General features: G+C 47.5%; 1 protein-coding gene across 1 annotated transcript; it reads left to right on the plus strand.

Moving 5' to 3' along the window:
• Window positions 1–17,863: 17,863 nt before the first annotated feature.
• Window positions 17,864–24,936, plus strand: actr5 (actin related protein 5). Its single transcript, XM_035382337.1, has 9 exons — window positions 17,864–18,283; window positions 18,810–19,048; window positions 19,686–19,855; window positions 20,469–20,686; window positions 21,376–21,540; window positions 22,669–22,764; window positions 23,655–23,794; window positions 23,911–24,043; window positions 24,231–24,936. The coding sequence occupies exons 1-9, from the start codon at window positions 17,900–17,902 to the stop codon at window positions 24,549–24,551; spliced, it is 1,866 nt and encodes a 621-aa protein (XP_035238228.1). The 5' UTR covers window positions 17,864–17,899; the 3' UTR covers window positions 24,552–24,936.
• Window positions 24,937–25,245: the final 309 nt, after the last annotated feature.

Consider the following 25,245-nt stretch of genomic DNA (forward strand, 5'->3'; position numbering starts at 1 on the left):
AATCTGGTATCGGCATTTGCAATTGGACAGTGTTATGTTATCTCCTAAACAAAAAAAAAAACAAAAAAAAAAACTACCATTTATTCCTTTCTCGTGAAATTCAGAAATTCGGTAACCGCGATATAGCCTATAGCTTAAATTCGTCCGCACACAAACTCGACTTTTCTCTGTGGGTCCTGATATGGAACATCTTAGGGTCCCTGTTAAAGTAAAGATGGTAGGCCTAATGTTATCAATTTGTTTCCTGTTATTATTTAATAGCGCGCATCTATAACATAATTGCTCTTTTCACAAATCAACATAAACAATGCATCGCTTTGCGCATAAGAATGGTAGCCTAATAATAATATTATTCTTAGTGTCACACTTCTTCTTCTTATGATTATTCTGTGACTAAAATTCAATGAACGACATAACCTCAGTAAATCCATTCAGCCAGTGTTGTAGATTCATACTGTACAGCCGTGCAAGCCCGTTTTTCCAGTTTTATGCCGTTCCATTATGCAAATCTGGCACGTGAAACGTGTGTATCAATGGATCACTGTTGTGCAGGAATTGTGTTCCGATAATATCCAATCCGCGTCCAAAAGCACGAGCGCGGCTCGCGCGCACAGCCTTTATTTCCTCTAAAGGGCATAAAGGAGACACTGGATACCTAAAATCGCTACAAAGCCGCCATTTCGTGTAGAAATAAACGCGATAAAATGAATGACATTGAATAGTTCTTAATCCAGTGCAGCCTTCTAATAACTTTATTTATTTAATTATAGTGAATACTCTGAGACCAGTATTCGCCAGGCTTAAGTGTTAGGGTACAAAAAAGGTCATTCACAGGTGCCGGTCAATTCTGGTTAATTTCGGTTTTCCTATTTTGACTTTTTATATTTTGCTATATATCGTAATTTTATTAATTCACACATTCACATTAATTTCTGTAAAATTATTATTATGTCATGCAAATGTAAGGTATAGCCTAGCAGCTGTGAGCTTGCACTCGAGCAGGCACGTGCTGCCCGGTCAGAATGATACAGTCACTCAGAAGCTTTGACGATTCCGCTTCTGTACATCTCTGGGGAAACATATCGCCTTCATTATAGTTTGCGCGGCATTACATTGCAACGAAAAATTCAGCCTTTCATTTCATTCATTCTTTCATTGACTACCTTCATTCGTGGTGTAGTGCAGGTCTATGAAATATGTATTCATTAAGGAAAATATTGGCAATAGCCCTATATTTATAACACATCCACACCCATTTCCTCTACTACTAACAACACGACTTAACCATACCACAACAACAACAATAACAACAACAACATTACGGTATGAAATCCAATAATGCGCAGTCGCTAAATGCAGACGGTGTTGAAGCAGTGAAAATGCACGGGTCTCTGGGCCCATGCTGAGTGAGGTTTCGTGAATAACTCGAACATCAAAATAGTACTGTTCAAATGTTCCTGTATTTAAGATATTATTTTATTATTTTATGTGCCAAGCATTTCTCGTGCAATAGGAACGTGTCTTAATTGAATTTCGTTATATACAAACAGAACAATCTATGTTATAGTATAGGCTACTTATATTCGCAATTAAATTGTGTGAATAATTATTAGTGTACGCTATTGCGTTTAGGTAGTATGTTTTTTTTTGTGTTGTTGTTGTTTTTGTATGTATGATGGACTGAGAATGATAATTAATCTAAGGCTGAAAACATAAAGATGTTATAATTTTCACAAACATACGAGTAAACTAAATATTTGTCTCCAATAATCCATTGTGCTTGTATGTGTGACAACTAAACAAATTTACTTTAATTTCGAGGAGAAGAAAACGACGGAAGAAGAGGTCAATCACTGAATGGGGGTTGCCTCAAATAGCTGCACTTACTCTCTCATCTTTTGAATTTCAGAACCACGGAAAGGACAGCGACCGAACGAGAGCGGCTTTAAAGGGTAGTGGAATCATTTGAGCATGCGTAGCTTACTGGAAAATCGTTTGAAATCAAAGCAAACATTACGTTATCGTATTTTAGGCTATATAAAACATAATTTCTTATAAATTCTCAATCGTACATTTTATGAGGCAATGCATTTTATTTTATTTTTTTCGGCTAACTATTGCATCGAACAAATGCCATTATCGGGGATTTGCTGTGGTATAATGGCGATGCTTTTTATTTTTTTTCGCATTTTCATGTCAAAGCAAATACTACCTCTGCAAAGGGAGTATGACTAAACTGAAATACATCACCACTCGTCTGTTTTATTCACTGAAAGCAGAAAAACCTGTCTCCTCGAAGGTCAGAAACAGATGAGATCCCATGAGAGCGTGCAAGGGTTAATCTCGAGCCGCGTTATCAGCCGCGTGCAGACCCCCTGTGATATCTATTTACGGCTGTCCGGTTTAATGTGCTGTGAAATCTTGTCATGAAAAGACCAGCCGCAGCAGAAACACTATGGTATCGGCAGTTTTGCATTTGTACATTTGTACCACGACACCTGCCGTGTAAACTAAATAATAATAATAATAATAATAATAATAATAATAATAATAGTATGCTATAAGTATAAATATAGCATACATCTGAAGAAAAGGAAAATATATCTACATCTGTTTTATAAAGATAAGGAGAACCAAGTTTTTGTTTCTGGACGTTGTCCTGTATAATACCCCCCTGCGGACATTGACGTTTTCCCGTCTCAGTTTTGCACGATCGGGGGCAGTGTATATATTTTGTCTGATGAAGACGATGCACATTTACATAACAGTTTCAATTATGGGTCTGCGATTTGATGAATTGTGGGGTAGATGCAGAGCGGTATGGTACGCGCTACTATGTTTGTGTGATTTTTGACTCATATTCCTCGCGGAAATATGCAGTGTGTTTTCACTGAAAAGGTTTGTGTGTGTGTGTATGCGTTATGTGAGTGAATGTGTGCAGTGTTATATTACATTCAATTAGTGAACGCTGTTGAAAGAACGTAAGTGCATCCACCTGAATACGAGGTGTGTGTGAGTTATATAACATGACACTACATTCATTTAACAAATGCTTTTAAACAGATCGACTTACAATGCAAGAGAACATAAGCGCATCCACCTGAGCACTAGGTATGTGTGCGCGCGGGTGAGAGAGAGAGAGTGGGAGACAGTGAGAGAGAGAGAGACCTTTGATTTCACTTTATTTTGACAATTAGATACATACAGTTCCTGTTACCCAAATACACAAACCAAGAACACAAAAACACAATTAAAAACCCCACATACTAGAGAGAGAGAGGGGGGAGAGAGAGAGAGAGAGAGAGAGGGAGAGAGAGAGGGGGGGAGAGAGAGAGAGAGAGAGAGAGAGAGAGAGAGAGAGAGGGAGAGAGAAAGAGAGAGGGAGAGGGGAGAGAGAGAGAGAGGGAGCGAGAGAGAGAGAGATTCTAAAACTGAAGGTTAGATAGGTTCATTTGCTGAAGTCACCGGGGTGGAACTAATGCACGCGCACTGAAAAAAGTTTATTAGGCTACCTGTCATAGAGGGCAGTTCGGGGTCACGTGGCTAGATTCTCTTTGCATTCGTCTTCTCCGTGGAGACCGACCGCGATGACAAATCGGGCCTTTTTTTGGTTTGTCCTCGCCTGAACATTTCTAAAATCGCAGACCGACACCGCTATTCGCTACCGCATGTACACAGCCACAGAGGCGCGTGCTCTTCAGACTCGGTAAAAGTAAAATTAATATTCCACTGCGGCGCGTTCCGTTACTGAACCACAGATAAAACACATCTCCCTTCCCCTCCCGGTTCACACAATCTGGTTCTGTTCTTTTTCCCATTACACGCTTGGAGGAGCCGGCTGTGGAGAGCCAGACGGGCCGTCACGCCCTCTCGGAGCTGCAGATGTGGGTAATTAGCTGGCTTAATAACAGAGGATCCTACTCCAGGCTGCATTCTCCTTACTCGCAACAACAACCTACTGACTCCGTTTCTTCTGAGTAGAAGACACATTGATACGTGATTTTCAAGAGCACAGGGTGAGTGACCTCCCACAGCCCGAGTTAAACACTCACGTGGGCAGCCAGAATGTCCTCAGTACATTTTCAAGCAACGGTCACCAGAAGAGCTGCAGATTCCAGCCTTTCTACGGCACTTATTTACGTGGGTTCACTGATATTTTAGTAGCCATGTTTTCGTGCTACTTCAAGAATCCATTGCTATATGTTCTGAAAAATGTTTCTGTTAGTATATTATCTCACGATTTAAGAAAATACTTTATCCTACTGTTATGGATTTTTATTCATGTGAGCTATTTTAAATATAACCTCGACCACCATTTTTTTTGTTCGAACTTTCGAACCGGGAGATCCCCCCCCCCTCCCCCTATCCTCCGGATCTTTCGGCTACGGCTGCCTCCTCTGACCGCGACTCTGACAGCCCGCTCAAGGGGAAAATAACACATAACACCCCAATTAATAAGGGAACCCGAAAAGACACGCGCCGTCTCTGGGGGGCTGCGCGAGATATAAATGAACCAATCACGCGCCCCGAGCACCTTGGCCTAACTCCGAGTCCATTACCATTAGCATTACAATCGTAGGTATATTATCGCGCTGATTAGCCTTGTGCTGCGGACAAATAGCCAATTTGGCTGGAATTACATTTCGCCGACATGCGGTGGCCACTTTCTATTACGGTGATTACAGTTTTTGTAACTATTAGTCGTCTTTCGGCCCTTGTTTGTGATTTCAGATTCTGTTTCTTGTCATAAGTTGATGCATGGGATCAATTTTCAAAATAAGGACTGCGTATTTCCTTCCACACCTGCTAGTTGAAATTAGTGCATTCTTCAGTACGTATATTCTTCTTCTTCTTCTTCTTCTTCTTATAATAATAATAATAATAATAATAATAATAATAATAATAATAATAATAAAAACGAATATAGGCCTAATATAATATTATCATTCATTTTCATTATTACACCTAGGGTATCATAATTAGCTCAATGTGCATTTATAGGCTACTTTTTAAAATTTGTATTTCCAGACAAGACAAAGCAATTCCATTTTTAGACAACCTATTGCTTTTACACAAACGCAGAAACGCACTTGAGCACGAGCCTGTTTTATGTAGGCCCAATCATGCACGCGCGATTGTATTGCATTCCCTTGCCACTGTATCATTTCGAGAACTCCGATCTTTGAAAATCGCTGCCGGAGACTTTTGGATTACCTACAGATGATTTGCTTTGAAAATAAAGCCAGCTCCGTAGTCCACAGTGGCTATGCAGAACACATCAAACTGACCGCCACCTGTTCAATTTCCACCTTGAGCAAAAGGGTAGCATAACTGTATTACATTTGTTGTCACGTCAGAACATCCACGGATTCAAACCAATTCCTTATTGCAGGCTTCTTATCTCTGGAAGCCTGTTTCCATTTCTGGCTATTTCTTCCCATGAATCGTTGTCAATTGAGTTCCAGATTATATCAATAGACCCAGGCAACTGAACTAGCAAATTGGAGTCGTACAGAACCTTGGACAGCACCAAATCCACAAGAAATGAATGCGGTGTATAGTGCAGCCAATGCGAATTATTTAATTGAAATTGAGATTCTGCCCGGGGTTTTTCTCCCTGAGATGGTAAAGTGTTACTGGGCACGCCAAACAATCTGATTAAATCTGATACTCATTTGTTGTTACCGAATGACCGAATCTTACATAAGACAAATTTATACAAAATTTACACAGTTAAAAAACAGACTCTGAATTGAATTGCTCAGCCCAGTCATATTCAATGGCAGGTGCTCAAGAATGTGAATCCAAAGCAAGCCGTTTCATAACTCCGAACCTAGGATCGCGTTAACTCCATATAACTTTAAAAAAATAAGTAAGTAGGTAGCCTATTTCCAAACAGATTTTAAAACAATCTATGGTCTATTTTTATTATTAAAGCCTAATCAGATGGATTCAATGAAACGACCTCTTTGTTAGCCTAGAACAATGAACATATTTGATTTTAAATGTACAAAGAGTGTATTGACACAGCAGTGGTCACAATTGTTAGAACTCCGTTGGTAAATATAGTCTTAATTTGCAAGTTTGTTAATTCAGAAAAAAATAAATAAATAAAGAGCATACGTTTAGATTAGAAGCTTAAAGGTAAGTAGGCTCTCCTCCCAACATAATCTTACTCAGGAGCCCCCAACTCTGAATTTTGAGATACATGCAAATATCGGGGGGCTCTTATCTGTGCTGTAGGCTACATTCATTCAGCGCGAGCCTGGATTGCTCCCGCCAGTCAAACATGCCCTCCGCCGGGGAGGCGGCCAGGTGGCTTGGTGGTGAATGCTTGAGTGCCTTTTCATTTGTTCTAATGGGACCGTTTAATGGCGCATTACGAGGCCCCGCGAGGGGAGCAACAAAAAAAAGAAAAAAAAAAAGGCTTAACATTAGCCCAGCTAAAACACGTGCGGCGCGCGCGGTGGCTTCGACAAACAGTCACTTCGCAGCCGGACAAAAGGACTCGCGGGCGTGTATTCCTGAATTTGTGTTTCCACCCATTTTATTTTCATAGGCTCTACCTGCACGTGTGTGCACCTATATACTCGTGTTTTTGGGACTCCTCTCTGTGTACGGTAGCCATGTAAACTACGTCTGGGGGCTTTATATTTTATTATTGAAAGAAAGGGGGGTGGGGGGAGGGGGGGCGATCGAGATCATATCGTGATATTTTCCCAGCCGATAAGAGGCAAGCTGCTGTTGCCGGGTTTCTCAGAGCTCCCCAGACGCCGCTTGCTGTTAACCTGCCGTGACTCCCCGCTCTTCATCATCTCCGCCGAATTCTGCGTGTTCGCTGATGCCCCCCCCCCCCCCCCAGCCCCCTCCCCGCCTGCCCCCCGCTGTGATACATTAACATTGTAATTGCCTTTCTCCCCTTCTTTGTGTCACGCGCGGCCCCGTCTCCCCGAGGGCTCCCGATACCGACAACACAGCACTGAATATGAAATTGAAAAAAAGCAATACACTTCGAGTTCATTTTTATTTATTTTGGCCTTGCCACAATTGAAGATATGTCTTTGGAATGCAAAACCGACAGCTTTAACGAGAAGCAACTTTTCTTATCTTTTTCAATTAAAAAGAAAATTTATGGCACAAAAAAAAAATCATTATTTCACACAATAACCCTCAAAATTCATGTTCTTAGCATTTTTTGTTCTAAAATTTGTTCTGAAATTTGGTAAATTTCTTTTACCCCTGTATTTAAAGTAATTCAAATAATAGCTTGACCCAGGTCTTTAATCTCACTGGAGCTCTCTCAGGCTGGCCTTTCAGATCAAAATACTCTGGACTCTCTACTGTAATAAACACACACACACATGCTCACACACACACACACGCACACACACACACACACATGCTCACACACACGCACACACACACACATGCTCACACACACACACACACACAAACACACACACACATGCTCACACACACACGCACATGCTCACACACACACACATGCTCACACACGCACACACACACGCTCACACACACACATGCTCACACATGCTCACACACACACACACATGCTCACACACATGCACACACACGCACGCTCACACACACACACACACACACACACTCACATGCTCACACACACACACACACATGCTCACACACACACACACACACACACTCACATGCTCACACACACACACACACATGCTCACACACACACACACACGCACACACTGAGAGCGTTTGCAGCCTGAAGCAGTGGTCAGGTTCCTGGAGGAACAGGGTAATGCAGTGTAGAAATACACAAGTGGGAGATCAGAAAGCAATCAGCGTGGGGCACTGAACAACTGTGGCCCCTGGGGCCAGGAGAGGGGTGGGGCCATGGCGGGCTTACAACTGCCCCAGTCTGGGGGTGGGGGGGGGGGGGGGGGTAGTAACACACCTGAGGACAGGTGAAAGGTGAGAGTACGGCTCTGGGACACAGGAAATATGAATATGGAGCTGATTAATCAACTCTAAGCAGAAGAACACCAAAGCCACACTTCATATGCTCTATATTTGATATGCAGTCCTGAATGGATATAATTGCCATTTTCTTTATTGGCACTAAACCAATAAAGCTTGCTTGTGTGCTGCAGGAAGGTACAGAATTCATTCCCATTCAGCAGAGAATAGTAAGGAAATGACACGATTTGCAAACACGAGGAAAGCAAAAAACTGGGCTTAGCTGTATATTCTTTAGATCACAAACAGCATCATTTCTTTCTCCATGCAGTAAGATGTTGGGTGTTAATTTCACACTATCACAGCTTATATGAGCACAAGGGGCATCATATATACCCCATCAAAGCTGATCACTTTACAGTGCTGTAGCTTAATGATGGTCTGGCTACGAAAGCCTGCTACATATTATCTGAGTTCTGCACAGAAGCCCTGAGCCACAGGAGAAGAGAGATAAGGACGTGCAAGAGAGGAAGATAAGGACACGGTGAGCAGTTTGCACATTAAACATGAACCTGCAATCAATCAATCAATCAATCTATCTATCGATCGATCAATCAAACAATTAATCACTTGTTTCACGTGACTTACAGGGGTAAACAAACCCAACAGCATTAATAACACTGCTTTAGGATGAGGATGGAAAAGCCCTACTGTAGCTTTCCCAGCGACTGCTGTCAAAACAGCAGAACAGTGTGTGTGTGTGTGTGTGTGGTGTGTGTGTGTGCGCGCACAGGTGCACATGGCTGATTTTACACGCACGCTTGTGAAATGCAGAATGAGGAACACAAATGGCCCAAACGGGGGCAGAGAGTCTGGGCTTGTGTGTGTTTGAGGGCGGGGGGGAGGGGGGGTGTGTGTAATTAGTGTCATTATTGGGGAGATGGAGGGGGGCGGCATTCAGTCCGGCTTTTTCCAGCTCTGCTGCTTCAATCATAGCTGCTTCCAGTGCAAGCCCCTGCCTCACACACACTAACCCCACACACTAAACCCACACACTAACCTCACACACTAAACCCACACACTAACCCCGCACACTATCCCCACTCACTAAACCCACACACTAACCTCACTCACTATCCTCACACACTAACCCCACACACTATCCTCACTCACTATCCTCACTAACCCCGCACACTAACCTCACTCACTATCCCCACTCACTAAACCCACACACTAACCTCACTCACTGTCAGTGGAGGGCTCAGTATTTAAGGTTTGGGCCAAAGGGAGTGCACTGCAGGCTGTGTGCAGATGTGTCCACAGCCAGATGAGCACAGAACATAGTGCACATACTTTGTATGACGGGTTCTACAGAATGACGGTTTGTATGGTGGGTTCTGCATCATTAGGGTTTGTATGACAGGTCTAAGTTCTGCAGTATCATAGTTTGTATGGAGGGTTCTGCAGTAAGACTGTTTGATTGGTGGGTTCTGCAATAAGACGGTTTGATTGGTGGGTTCTGCAGTATGACGGTTTGATTGGTGGGTTCTGCAGTATGACGGTTTGATTGGTGGGTTCTGCAATAAGACGGTTTGATTGGTGGGTTCTGCAGTATGACGGTTTGATTGGTGGGTTCTGCAGTATCAGGGTTTGATTGATGGGTTCTGCAGTATGATGGTTTGATTGGTGGGTTCTGCAGTATCAGGTTTTGATTGGTGGGTTCTGCAGTAAGACGGTTTGATTGGTGGGTTCTGCAGTATGACGGTTTGATTGGTGGGTTCTGCAGTATGACGGTTTGATTGGTGGGTTCTGCAGTAAGACTGTTTGATTGGTGGGTTCTGCAGTATCAGGGTTTGATTGGTGGGTTCTGCAGTATCAGGGTTTGATTGGTGGGTTCTGCAGTATGACGGTTTGATTGGTGGGTTCTGCAGTATGACGGTTTGATTGGTGGGTTCTGCTGTAAGACGGTTTGATTGGTGGGTTCTGCAGTATGACGGTTTGATTGGTGGGTTCTGCAGTATCAGGGTTTGATTGGTGGGTTCTGCAGTAAGACGGTTTGATTGCTGGGTTCTGCAGTAAGACGGTTTGATTGCTGGGTTCTGCAGTATGACGGTTTGATTGGTGGGTTCTGCAGTATCAGGGTTTGATTGGTGGGTTCTGCAGTAAGACGGTTTGATTGCTGGGTTCTGCAGTAAGACGGTTTGATTGGTGGGTTCTGCAGTAAGACGGTTTGATTGGTAGGTTCTGCAGTAAGATGGTTTGATTGGTGGGTTCTGCAGTAAGACGGTTTGATTGGTGGGTTCTACAGTATGACAGTTTGCCAGAACGCAGGGCTCTCTCCCTGTTCTGTGCGAGTCTTCCTGCAGTTTACTGCACTGCCTGTGGGGAGGTAAACCCCAGGCTGCAGTTGACCTTGTGAGCGCGCATGAGCAGGAGGTTATGAAACAGCTTGGGGTGTGTATGTAACAATGACCTCTGTGTACCCTAATGCCCCAGGGCACTCTGGAGTGTGTGCCCTAATGCCCCAGGGCACTCTAGAGTGTGTGCCCTAATGCCCCAGGGCACTCTGGAGTGTGTGCCCTAATGCCCCAGGCCCCAGGGACTGTTCACATAGCAACAGAGTCACCTTTATAACATGATTGTGCATTCACTGGATTCCGATTTAGATTCCCGTTTCTAGATGATGATGATGGTGATTATTATTATTATTATTATTATTATTATTATTATTAATAATAATAATAATAATAATAATAATAAACACAATATTTATGTGGTAATATAAATGTATACAACCAAAAGGCCAGAAGCAAGCAACTATATTGCATCAATAAATGTTAAAATATTAGAGAGAGAGAGAGACCGGGGGGGGAGAGAAAGAGAGAGACAGAGAGAGAAAGAAAGAGAGAGAGAGTGAGAGAGAAAGAGAGAGAGAGAGAAAATGAAACGCAGGGAAGGGAGACAAATGCTCTAAATATAGCATCAGCCCCAAAGGAAACAGAAAGTTATGTTGATTTTCATGCTTGGCTAAGGATTTTTCGCCAGCTGCCATTTGTGTTCAAGCGTGCATGGGCTGTGTGTGTGTGTGTGAGTGTGTGTGCGTGTGTTTGTGTGTGTGTGTGTGTGTGCACGTGTGTGTGGGATGTTCAGTGGAGTAAGCCACATCCCAGCATTCATGCCTTTGGGCAACTGTATGACTAAGGCCCCACCGCCCACCCAAACCCTCCCCACCCCACCGCCCCCATCCCATTACATGCAAATTACACACACACGCACACACACACAACTCACACACGCAAGTGCATACACATAAACACGCAGCATTCATGCAACACTGAACATGAAATTGTCTGCTACTCTGAATGTGTTTGGAATGAAAAGGTAGCAAGTTTGTTCATTTCAGACCAAACGCAGTCTGGTTTTACGTGTAACATGGTCCCTGACAGTGTTGACAGCCAGACAGCGAAGCCCCAGGCCGGCCCATCCTATATCCTTTATACGTATTTATATATGAATGGACTCAGACTGGAGCCAGTTTTTCTTACACGATAATTGGAATGTGGAAACGGATAACGCATATTATTACTAAAATTGCACCCAATTGGTTGCCATGGTTATCTATTTATCTTTGGGCCACAGTGAACAAGATGATTTGAGACGAGAGTCGAGAGAGGAGAAGAAGAAAGGATTTGAGTGAGCGGGGGGGGGGGGGGGTTGTTGGGGGGGGGCACAAAGTGAGTGATGGGGGTGGCACCACTGCGGGCTCTGACCTGGTAATAGTAATGCACTGACTGTGGGCCTTATTCCAAGATAGTTGCCATGGCCACAGTAATTGGAAGGCAGAAATGAGGACACAACTAGTCTGCCGGAGAGCCGGGCGGAATCCTGATGGAGCCCTCACGAGGCAACACTGCGGCCTGCTGGCCAGAAGCGGTACTGCACTCCCTCGCTGGGGAGAACGTAGTGCTAAGGACTCAAACCCCCCGAAATCACCACACACACACACACACTCACTGTCTCAGACACACACACACTCACTGTCACACACACACACACACACACTCAGACACACACACACTCACTGTCACATAAACACTCAGACACACACACACACACACACACACACACACACACTCAGACACACACACACTCACTGTCACACACGCACACACACACACACACACACACTCAGACACACACACACTCACTGTCACACACACACTCAGACACACACACACTCACTGTCACACACACACACACACACACACACACACACACACACACACACACTCAGACACACACACACTCAGACACACACACACTCACACACACACTCAGACACACACACACGCACACACACACTCAGGGTAAGGAGCTGGTCCTGTGACCTAAAGCATCCAGGAGGCTGTTTAAGAGGGTCAGTATTCTTCATCATTACATTAAATCATTTTATAAATATGGGACTGGTCTTCAATATTCATATTCAATATTGATACAAATCCAGCTAATAACAGACCTTTGAATGCAGGCTTTCTGGAGCACGGACAGCTCACATTATCAGAACCACTATCCTATCTGTAGGTTGTAGACATAATCGACCAATCAGTACTTAATTATTTTATATTTCATGTACCTACTGCTGCTAGCTGGAAATGGACAATGTCCACACATATATGTCATAACCGACATTCTATGTAATATACTACAAATTGTGCAGGAGTTCTTTTGACTTGAGTATTTTATCTTTTGTCATAAAATGCAAGTTCAGTTATAAAGCTTACCTTCCCATCAAACATTCTTTTCATTAAAAAATATTTTGAATAATGTTGCTCTGCCAAGAAACAACAATCATTAAGAGTGTTTTTAATGTTTTTCTAATTTTCCACATTTATTCTCCTCTTTTTGGCAGCCGTTATTGATTGAGCCCTTTTTCTTGATAAATAAACAGGACTGAAAAATAACTGCGGAACACAATGACCCTGCTGTGAATATGAAATCAGAGAAACTGCAGCGTGCTTCCCCACAGATAGCCGTCTGCTCACACGCCTCGTTAATTTAAATGCTAATTGATTTTTCACGTTCCTTTTCAACTCCATATCCGTCACCGACTTGTGTGCGATGGGTTTGAATGCACAAATATCTGTGTATGTGCATACACATGTGTGTGTGTGTGTACGTGCATACACGTGTGTATGTGTGTGTATGTGTGTGTACGTGCATACACGTGTGTATGTGTGTGTACGTGTGTGCGCATGCAAAGGTGCGTGTGCCTGTGTGTGCGTGTATGCGTGTGTGTTTGTATGTGTATGCAAGCATGTCTGCACGTGTGTGTGTTTGTGTGTGTGTGTTGTCTGAGCTTGTTTTGCGTGTTTGCTGTGTTCCGTGAACAGGCGTGTCGCAGTGTTGCCATGGCCAGAAGCGTGCACATGCACCTGGCGAAGGAAACATGCACACACTCACACACACACACACAGAGGGCACACACACCCACACACACATGAATAAACGCATCAGGCTCACACACACACACACGCACATACACATGAATAAACGCATCAGGCTCACACACGTATGGAAATGGGATGAGAAATGACAGAGTGGGGCAGTGGAGTGATCTGTTCCGTGTTGCTAGGTAACGGCGGGCCTGGATGCAGCTGATAAATGGAAGAATTTGCCCCTGCCTGGTGTGTATGGGGGGGGGGGGGGGCTATCAGACATATACAATTCCTTCAGACTTGCATATCCCATTCCTGTCAAACTCTATCTCCCTTTCTTTCTTCTTCTCTCTCTCTCTCTCTGTCTATCTCTCTCTCTCCCTCTCTACTTCTCTCTCCCCCTTCTTTATTGCTTTCCCTCTCCCCCATCCTGCCTGCCTCTCTCTCTACCTTCCTCTCTCTATTTCTCTCTCCCTCTGTACTTCTCTCTCCCCCATCTCTATTGCTTTCTCTCTCTCCCCTTCCTGCCTGTCTCTCTCTCTTCTTTCCTCTCTCTATTTCTCTCTTTCTCCCCTTTCCTCCCCCCCCTCCCTCCCTCCTTCTCTCCCTCGCCCTGTGGTTCACCCATCAGTCACTCTTTAATCTGTCACTTTGTCCCACATCAGAAAAGCCCGTTGGGAGGGGGAAACGAGGGGGGGGGGGGGGGGAGTGGTGACATTGTGTTGGGAGTATGTTTGTCTTTGTAAGAGAGAGGGGACATTGTGCACCTCTGTCCTGTGGGTGAGGGAACATAATCAGATTGTGAGGAGGGCGTCTGAATGTCACTGTTCCTGTGGAATCTGTGGAGCAGCCTGGGGCACAGGTCCCCAAACCTGCACCTCTCTGCACAGACCTGCTGATTACCCACGAGCCCCAGAGCGCCAGAACGTTTTTACTGCATCTACTGAGCGAGAGCGGGACCCCGAGACAACGGCAGCTTATAACAGCACAGACTGGAGCTGCATGAGCTGCCTCCTGTCCAATCAAAAGCAAAGACTTCAGTGCATGAGCTGCCTCCTGTCCAATCAAAAGCAAAGACTTCAGTGCATGAGCTGCCTCCTGTCCAATCAAAAGCAAAGACTTGAGCTGCATGAACTGCTTCCTGTCCAATCAAAAGCAAAGACTTGAGCTGCATGAACTGCTTCCTGTCCAATCAAAAGCAAAGACTTGTGCTGCATGAACTGCTTCCTGTCCAATCAAAAGCAAAGACTTGAGCTGCATGAACTGCTTCCTGTCCAATAAAAATCAAAGACTCTGGTGCATGCGCTCATTCCTTTGCAGTGGAATGTGGCGCGGGGTGGACCCTGGGGGGCAGCAGTAAGAGCCCCCATGTGGGGGTTCCGTGGCGCGGGGTGATTGTAAGGCCTTTTGTCTGAGCACGACGCAGGGTTGGCGATACAGCGGTACTCAGAGTCACTGCTGGGGGGGGGGGGGCTGTTTTAAGATGACCCAGTTTAAAGCGCCAGAGGTGTCAGCAGGGCTGAGGCTTCCCTGCTTTGTGTGCGGGCAGTGACCTGAGCTGAGTACCCGACGACAGCCAGGGAAGACCGCCGACGCAGAGCGCCAACCCTGCTAACGCACACTGCTAACCCCGCTAACCGTGCTAAACACATACCGCTAACCCCGCTAACCCTGCTAACGCACACCACTAACCGTGCTAAACACACACCGCCAACCCCGCTAACGCACACCGCTAACCCCGCTAACCGTGCTAAACACATACCGCTAACCCTGCTAACGCACACCGCTAACCGTGCTAAACACACACCACCAACCCCACTAACGCACACCGCTAACCCCGCTAACCGTGCTAAACACATACCGCTAACCCTGATAACGCACACCGCTAACCCCGCTAACCCTGCTAAACACACACCACCAACCCCGCTAACGCACACCGCTAATCCCGCTAACCGTGCTAAACACATACCGCTAACCCTGATAACGCACACCGCTAACCCCGCTAACTCTGCTAAACACACACCACCAACCCCGCTAACGCACACCGCTAACCGTGCTAAACACACACCACCAACCCCGCTAACGCACACCGCTAACCCCGCTAACCGTGCTAAACACATACCGCTAACCCTGCTAACGCACACCGCTAACCCCGCTAACCCTGCTAAACACACACTGCTAACCCTGCTAACGCACACCACTAACCCTGCTAAACACATATATGTGAACCTGAAATGCAAAGCTGGGTCCCATAGCAGGAGCAAAGAGGCAGTGAGAATGCAGTGCTTTAAGCAGCAGTACCACTGGGACAGAAAGTGGGCTGAAATCCACAGTGACAAAACCCACAGTCTATATTTAACTAACTGTAAAATTAAAGATATTGAGTGCTGTTTCAACCCTTCTCACAAGACTGAAATAAGGAAGGAAGCTCCGTTCAATACTGAGGATGTTGACAACAGTTCTCAGATCCAAAAAAGCCCCACAGGACATCACACCCCAAAGCCTTCTGTCACCTTTGTTTTATCAGAAAGCTAGCGTGATGGAACAAAATATCATTCATTTGCATGTACGATTCTGTCTGTTTGCATGTGTGCGTGCATGCGTGAATATGCGTCTGCAGACGTGATCCCATATATATGTTTGTGTGTGTGTGTGTGTGTGTGTGTGTGTGCATGTGTGTGCATACGTGTGTGTGTGTGTGCGTGTGTGTGTGTGTGAGGTATACTCCACAGACATGAATGCTGTGTGAAAAAAATTAGCATGTTCCTGAGGCTGTTCTTCCCTGTATGACACACATTTTTTTTTGGGGGGGGGGGGAGGGGGGGTGGAGGGAGACCAAGGGTGACCTACATACCCAGTTGGGTCTTCTCTGAGCACGCTCCATTCCCTGAGGCCGCTACTGATTGGGCAAACAGGCTCGGCCCCGCCCCTAAGCTTCAGCAGTCAGCGATCATGGCAGACGTGCAGTGACAGAGCCTGCAGGGAGGAGAACAGGAGGGCATCACGGCGCCGTTCACTGCTACTGCCAGTGCACAGCACCCCCTGCTGGCTCACACTCAACTCCCAATGCACAGCACCCCCTGCTGACTCACACTCTACTCCCAGCGTACAGCGCCCCCTGCTGGCTCACACTCTACTCCCAGCGCACAGCGCCCCCTGCTGGCTCACACTCTACTCCCAGCGCACAGCGCCCCCTGCTGGCTCACACTCTACTCCCGGCGAACAGCGCCCCCTGCTGGCTCACAACTGCAGGCACAACTGCCCACAGAAGTTCACAAATGTGTGAGATAGAGGATGCTGACATCTCACCAGTCCTCAACCTTTACACTGATTTTCATGGTTCCTGAGTGTGTCAGTTAAATACTGATCCTACAGGTGAGCAGACTGGAGTGCATGCGGACAAAATGACATACTTTTGAGCCTGGGAGACTTGGACTGACTGGGTCTGTGGACACTATGGCCCCTCAGGACTGACTGGCTCTGTGGACTCTAAGGGTGTGTGAGGGACTATGGACAGGCTGACCCTTCAGCTATTCCCACAAGCAGCACCTTTGATTCGGGTTGAGGTGCATATGGACTCATATGAATGGAATAACAAACATCAAAATACAATTTCTTCCTTTTTAATATGTATTATTTTACAGCCGTGTCTGAAGGATAGAGCCTACAACAATGTTCCCGGTTAAATCGCTGAGATTATCAGATGAACACGACAGCGATCTTCATGACAAAGCGGCCAGGCTGCCACGGGCAGCATCTGACCTTTAAGCAGAAAGAGTTTCTTTGTGATACGCGTGTTCTCCACAGCCCTAGTGACCAGCATCCAATCACGGATGTGCGAACATCTCTGCAGGCCGAATGAGCCAAGCTGACACAGTGACCGAGCCACAATACTGTCAAGACCTCTAACGTCCCAACTACTTTGTGAGACAGCAGTGATCTCCTACTTGTATGTCATACAATTTTAGAACTGACCTTCAAATGTGTTTAATATCATTGAAATAAATAGGTAGCAAAAATGTAAGTGCCTTCCACACTTCTGTAGACATGCTGTCCATTTTCACTTTTGTCATACCATGCTTTACCTGCCTTGCTATGCCTACTTATATAAAAATCAAGTATATGTTTTGAGTGAATGCTTTTGAGGTTGAATAAACAACTGGATACAGAGTTCCAGAAGAAACCCAATGTTTTCTAAATTGTGCCTTGAAACAATTTAGAAAACATTGGGTAGCATTGATTTGGAATACAGCCTCTTTAATTTCGGTTAGGCAAGATAGCCTATATTGTTTGTAGTACAGTAACTTGGCGTCATTTTGATATCAATACATATTTCCAGTTTAAATGAATTAGTTATAAAGAGTGCTTTGTACGTATGAGTAACTTGACATTTTTGTACTTTGAAAACGTGTTTTTTTATGAGATGCACATGTACGCATCTCTGACGTCGGAACGATTGGTTCGGTTGAACAGCCTCCTCTGCTAGTCGGACATATTTTTAAGTTACACCTTTCAAAATGACGGCAAAATCAGCGCCAACATGTAAAATATTTTCATTTCAGGATTACAGAGCAACACCGGACCCGATTTTCGAAGTTAATCCTGCTTGTTTACAGCCATGTGCAGTACCCATAGTCATAGATAACGGCTCTTTCCAAACGCGAGCCGGATGGGCATGCACAGCCGACGAGCTCTCCGCACCGCTGCTCCAGTTTAAAACTGTGGCGGCGAGAAGCCGAGGTGCAGCACGCAGCGAGACGCAGATCGGCAACGACATCTCCAACCTCGAGCCTTTACGGTGGCTTCTGAAGAGCCAGTTCGACCGAAATGTGGTGGTCAACTTCGAAATCCAAGAGCTTATGTTCGACTACATCTTCATGCACTTGGGAATTGGCACAGAGGTAACTTAACTAGGCGAGCTCAGCGGCTCATCCTCTGGCATTAACTTTAAACAAGAACTTTTGCTACACTTACTTAGCAGCCGTTATGATCAAACTGTTTTTGCGAACGTCAGTCCGTAAGACATGCCAGGTATGTAGCTATACACTGTATAACTGGACAAATAGATAGTGCCAAGCTAAGCTGGGTAGCTATAACAGCCGGAAAATGTTTGCAGTTGACATCAGGATGCTATTGTCCTCCTAACGTCCAGCCGTCGAATCTAATTTTATTTTCTTTGCATGCGCCCTTGTTCTTACTGTCAGACGTTTTATCCAGATTTATGTTAATATATTTTAAATTTGCGCTGCTGCTTCAAGTGTAAAATTTCTTCAGAAATTTCTTTAGTAATTTTACACTTAAAGCAGAATTTTTTTTTTTGCAATTTGTTTAGTCGGAGTCTCATAACATGCTAACCCGGCCCTTGGGAGTTGTGTTAGCGGAAGACTGTGTTAGCGGGTAACGGTGTGATGCGTCTGCTTTGCGCAGGGCAGTGTGGACCACCCCGTGGTGCTCACGGAGGCGCCATGCAACCCCCTGCACTGCCGGCAGATGATGTCGGAGCTCCTGTTTGAGTGTTACAGAGTGCCGCAGGTGTCCTACGGGGTGGACGCCCTGTACAGCCTCTACCACAACCGCATAAAACAGGGTGTGGAGCCCCCCCACACCGGGGTGGTCATCTCCTCGGGGTACCACTGCTCACACATCCTGCCCGTGATCAACGGGAGGTACGGCACGGGACCGGGCGGGGCACGCCTGTACACCCTCACACCTGCCCCAACATGTTCACACACTCTCACACCTGTCCCAACACATTCACACACCCTCACATCTGTCCCAACACATTCACACACCCTCACACCTGTCCCAACACATTCACACACCCTCACACCTGTCCCAACACATTCACACACCCTCACACCTGTCCCAACACGTTCACACACCCTCACACCTGTCCCAACACATTCACACACCCTCACACCTGCCCCAACATGTTCACACACCCTCACACCTGTCCCAACAAATTCACACACCCTCACACCTGTCCCCAGCTCATTCACACACCTTCACACCTGTCCCAACACATTCACACACCCTCACACCTGTCCCAACACATTCACACACCCTCACACCTGTCCCAACACATTCACACACCTCACACCTGTCCCAACACATTCACACACCTTCACACCTGTCCCAACACATTCACACACCTCACACCAGAATTGAGTGAAGTATGTGGGGCATCAGCTGGCCGTGTTTGTTAATAGATGCAGTGTCCCTGTGCTGTCATGCTGCTGTATAAGGGACGGTCAGACATGTCCCAGGCTGTTGTTTGATTGGCCGGCTGCGCTGCCCTTGCAGGCTGGACGCGGAGAACTGCAAGCGGGTGAACGTTGGCGGGAGCCAGGCGGCCTCGTACCTGCAGCGCCTCCTGCAGCTGAAGTACCCCGGGCACCTGGCCGCCGTCACGCTCACGCGCATGGAGGAGCTCCTGCACGAGCACAGCTACACCGCGCTGGACTACCAGGAAGGTCCGTGTGTCACCCTCCACTTCCTGCTGCGCTAAGGGACCGTGTGCAAACTACCCGACTCAGTCACTGCTGAATCTCTCTCTCTCCACTGCCTGCTGCGCTAAGGGGCCGTCTGCAAACTACCCGACTCAGTCACTGCTGAATCTCTCTCTCTCCACTGCCTGCTGCGCTAAGGGGCCGTCTGCAAACTACCCGACTCAGTCACTGCTGAATCTCTGTCTCCACTGCCTGCTGCGCTAAGGGGCTGTCTGCAAACTACCCAACTCAGTCACTGCTGAATCTCTCTCTCCACTGCCTGCTGCGCTAAGGGGCTGTCTGCAAACTACCTGACTAGTCACTGCTGAAACTCACTCTCTCTCTCACTCACTCACTCAGTCACACTCTCTCTCTCTTTCTCTCACACACACACAAAAGTCCAGGAACACATATTTATGGGCATATAAAATATTTATTATAACAGTGCAGACATTTCACTTGCAACTGATGTGTTACTGCAGTAACTATTTTGGGAATAATTGTACAACTGCTCGGTTATTGGACATTGTTGTGTTTGCACACATGAGCTTTGTGGTCTGCTGTGTGGTGAGCGTGGCGTTGTGCTCCGGTCCCTCAGAGCTGGAGAAGTGGCGCAGCGCGGAGTTCTACGAGCAGCAGGTGCACCGGCTGCAGCTGCCGTACTCGGCCAAGCTGCTGGGCGGCTCACTGAGCGCGGAGGAGCGGCAGGAGCGGCGTGCGCAGCAGCTGCGCCGGCTGCAGGAGGTCAACGCGCGCCGCCGCGAGGAGAAGCTGCAGCAGGACCAGGAGAGGCTGGACACACTGCTGTCTGTGCAGGCAAGGGTCCGCCGTCTGCGCAACACACACGCTGCTGTCTGTGCAGGCAAGGACCGCTGTCTGCGCAGCCGTCTGCGCAGTCTAAACATACACACGCTGCTGTCTGTGCAGGCAAGGACCGCCGTCTGCGCAGCCGTCTGCGCATTCTAAACATACACACGCTGATGTCTGTGCAGGCAAGGGTCCGCCGTCTGCGCAGCCGTCTGCGCAGTCTAAACATACACACGCTGCTGTCAGTGCAGGCAAGGGCTGTGTCCACTGCGCACACACACACACACACACACAGAAGGTGCACTGCGCACACACACACACACACACACAGAAGGCCCACTGCGCACACACACACACACACACACAGAAGGCACACACACACACACACACACACACACACACAGAAGGCCCACTGCACACACACACACACACACACACACAGAAGGCACACTGCTTCACCACATGCTATTAATGTTTGCTCTTACACCCCAAAACAGCCATGTTCCATTGAGAAAAATATGGAAACTGAAATTTTAATCTGCAAGATAAAAAAGAGAATGCACATGGATTGGCAATTGTGGTAGTAACTGGTGTGTGTGCGGTGTGCGTGTCTGCGTGCGTGTACCCGTGTCTGCGTGTGTGTCTGTGTGTGCGTGTGCGCGCGTGCGTACTTGTGTGTGTGTATTATCTGTCTGCAGGAGCTCTGGGAGGACGGGCAGCTGGAGCAGTTCCACCGCAGGCTGGTGGAGCTGAACATGGACTCTGCAGAGGAGCTGCAGTCTTACATCAGCAAGCTGAGCCTGGCTGTGGAGCAGGGACGCCAACACACACTGCACAGCGACACGGCCGACAGCAAGACTGAGGTGTGTGTGTGTGTGTGTGTGTGTGTGTGTGTGTGGAGCAGGGACGCCAACACACACTGCACAGCGACACGCCCGACAGCAAGACTGAGGTGTGTGTGTGAATGTGTGTGTGGAGCAGGGACGCCAACACACACTGCACAGTGACACGGCCGACAGCAAGACTGAGGTGTGTGTGTGTGTGTGGAACAGGGACGCCAACACACACTGCACAGCGACACGGCCGACAGCAAGACTGAGGTGTGTGTGTGTGTGTGGAACAGGGACGCCAACACACACTGCACAGTGACACGGCTGACAGCAAGAATGAGGTGTGTGTGTGAGTGTGTGTGTGTGTGTTTGTGTGTGAGAGTGTGTGTGTGTGTGTGTGTGTGTGAGAGAGTGAGAGAGAGAGAGAAAAATAGATAGATAGATAGATAGATAGATAATCTAAAGGGCACCCCTCACCAGTACATCTGACAGTAGTTAATTATGTAGTTATAGTAGTTTCACTCTAGAAGTGAACAGATTGGCAAAAGTAGCTACTACCTCAGTCGACCACTAGGTTGTGCTGTTTATCCACATAACAGTATGGCTACAACCAGCTACAGTATGTGAAAGTGTAATTTACAGAATAAAACCCAGAATAGTATAAATAAGAATAAATTAATAAATAACACACCCAGAAGGGAAGTATAGGAGAAATGAAAATATATACTCACAGGCCATAGCCTGAGAATGTGTTTGCTTGTCTACCAAATTAAGGTGTTATTTGAGTTTGATTTACGGAAGTAGGTACATGGTGTTTTTTTTGGTTTTGAGAACCTCTACTCTGTTGATGTTTTGAAAGAAATAACAAATGAAAAGACTCACCCTGGAATCCCCTCTTAAGAGTGGGAACTGGACATTGTTTTAGCAGATAGCTGGTCAGCTATCATGTTTTTTCTGTTGTGTCCTCTCCCTAAATACAGGATGTTCCGATACTTGGTTGCTGTTTGTGAGCGTGTGTGAAGATGTGCACTCAAGGACAGAGAGTCCATCTCCACCCGTACTGAGCTTGGTCGAGTCCTGTGAACTTAAGATGTCCGACGGGACGGTGTGTTTAACAGCCTTCCCCCGCCCCCCACCCCCCGCCCCCTCTCTGACCCGCAGATGTCAGAGCTGGAGGAGGGCGATGGCGTGACGGAGATCGAACCCGAGCTCACCGAGGACAGCGCAGAGGGGGAGAAACCCTTAAACACCGTGCAGGTAACGCCTACGACTGTGCAGGTAACACCTACAACTGTGCAAGTAACGCCTACAACTGTGCAGGTAACGCCTACAACTGTGCAGGTAACGCCTACGACTGTGCAGGTACGCCTACGACTGTGCAGGTAACGCCTGCGACTGTGCAGGTAACACCTACGACTGCAGGTACGCCTACGACTGTGCAGGTAACGCCTACGACTGTGCAGGTAACGCCTACGACTGCAGGTAACGCCTACGACTGTGGAGGTAACGCCTACGACTGCAGGTAACGCCTACGACTGAAGGTAATGCCTACGACTGTGCAGGTAACACCTATGACTGTGCAGGTAACACCTGTGACTGAGTAATAATTTATAGTTATACCTGCTTGTCATATCTGTCTTCCTGTTGACTTTACATTTTCATTTTAGGCATGAAGCAGACTCTCCTTTCCACAGTGAATTTCACTCCCTTAATTTGCATACTGACTGCTGATTGGCTGTTCCCCCAGCCCGTGTTTAACACGGCGGAGTGCTGCCTGCTGATTGGTTGTTCCCCCAGCCCGTGTTTAACACGGCGGAGTGCTGCCTGCTGATTGGTTGTTCCCCCAGCCCGTGTTTAACATGGCGGAGTACTGACTGCTGATTGGCTGTTCCCCCAGCCCGTGTTTAACATGGCGGAGTACTGACTGCTGATTGGCTGTTCCCCCAGCCCGTGTTTAACATAGTGGAGTACTGACTGCTGATTGGCTGTTCCCCCAGCCTGTGTTTAACATGGCGGAGTCCTGACTGCTGATTGGCTGTTCCCCCAGCCCGTGTTTAACATGGCGGAGTGCTGACTGCTGATTGGCTGTTCCCCCAGCCCGTGTTTAACATGGCGGAGTGCTGACTGCTGATTGGCTGTTCCCCCAGCCCGTGTTTAACATGGCGGAGTACCACCAGCTGTTCGTGGGGACGGAGCGGCTGCGGGTTCCGGAGGTCCTGTTCCAGCCCTCGCTCATCGGGGAGGAGCAGATGGGCCTGATGGAGACCCTGCAGTACGTGCTCGACAGGTCAGAGGTCATCACCGTGGAGATGGAGGGGTCATCCAGGGGTTAGGAATCATCGTGAGGGGTTGTCATTTGGGGCACAGGCTCACGGGGTGCTAATGAGCTTGCTCTGGCCGCAGGTACACTCCAGAGCAGCAGGAGGCGCTGGTGAGCGGCGTGTTCCTGACGGGGGGGAACATGCAGTACCCCGGCATGAAGGAGCGCGTGGAGAGAGAGCTGCTGGCCATGAGGCCCTTCCAGTCTCACTTCCAGGTACAGCACCCCACTGGCCGCTCGCTCGCACGCACGGGTGCTCTGAGGTCACATGCTCTCTAAGCTCCTCCCACATATTTAACCTGCAAACTCACTGCCGTCTCAGACTGGAGAGGTCCAGGTTCGGGACCTGTGGGAGGCAGTGGTTACGGAATTGAGATTTGGCGGTTCTGTGTGTCCCCTCCAGGCATCCGTAGCGTCGCGGCCGGCCCTGGACGCGTGGCACGGGGCGCGGGACTGGGCCCTGCGGAGCGAGCCGGGGGGCGAGGGCTGGGTGTCCCGGCAGGACTATGAGGAGAAGGGGGGGGAGTACCTGAGCGAGCATTGGGCGTCCAACGCGTCCGTCTCCGTTAGGATAGCCAGACCCCTGGGCCGGGCGTCCGAGCTCCTGCCCGCGGGCCCTCCCCTCGCTCCCGCCCCCGCCCCCGCCGCGGCCGGAGCTGCCGCCGACGTAACCATGGTTACCCTCCCGCCGCAGCCTCAGGTCCCCTCTGTGACAGGGCAGTGATGTCATCGCAGGTGGATCGCACGCTTTCCTCCGGCTTTTCTTATTGGTGAAATGAAACGGCGCATTCGAAGACTGCATGTGCACCGTACACCGCAGTGCATCGTGGGAAATGTGTCCACCAGTTGTGGTTCGTGATTGGTCGATGCAGAAACCCAAGCCTGCAGATGGGCCCTTCAGGCTGAGTGGCACCTGGGTGTGACAGGAGAACAGACGCTGTGTTGCTATGCAACCAGGGCTCTCATCGGACTGCTACAGCATTTAAACTAAGAGGTGTAATGTAACGAAATCTAGTGTGGACTTTGGACTCTGTGTAAAATCCGAGTGATTATTTTTATGTGTGTTTTTTTACTGTTAATATTAAAAAGAAACACTGTGATTTACAGTCTGGACTGTTCTGCCGTTCCTTACTGCTAGAGCAAGAATTTCTGTGCAGGATTTTCTCAGATGATTACCAGTCGTTAAAGAAATCCACCACAATCTCGACTGTTGTTTATTATTGTCTAGTTAATAAAGACGTCGGTTTCTTTTAAAAGAAAAGAAACGGATCGTTTTTAAGACCTTGGTGCTTGCATACCAGGCAGCTAAGGGGTCAGCACCAGGGTACATCCAGAGGATCATCAGACCCTACACACCAGCCAGACCTCTCCGTTCTGCCACCTCTGGACGCTTGGCACCTCCCTCTCTTCGCGTCTGT

Source organism: Anguilla anguilla, chromosome 11 (assembly GCF_013347855.1).
Source record: "Anguilla anguilla isolate fAngAng1 chromosome 11, fAngAng1.pri, whole genome shotgun sequence".
Lineage (NCBI taxonomy): Eukaryota > Metazoa > Chordata > Actinopteri > Anguilliformes > Anguillidae > Anguilla > Anguilla anguilla.

What these genes read in the sequence shown, in the direction of transcription:
- actr5 (XM_035382337.1), top strand. Translation starts at nt 17,900, where the DNA reads ATGACGGCAAAATCAGCGCCAACATGTAAAATATTTTCATTTCAGGAT. An exon ending in ACACACTGCTGTCTGTGCAG is followed by an intron (nt 20,687 to 21,375) that starts GCAAGGGTCCGC and finishes ATCTGTCTGCAG; the next exon opens with GAGCTCTGGGAGGACGGGCA. An exon ending in CCTTCCAGTCTCACTTCCAG is followed by an intron (nt 24,044 to 24,230) that starts GTACAGCACCCC and finishes TGTCCCCTCCAG; the next exon opens with GCATCCGTAGCGTCGCGGCC.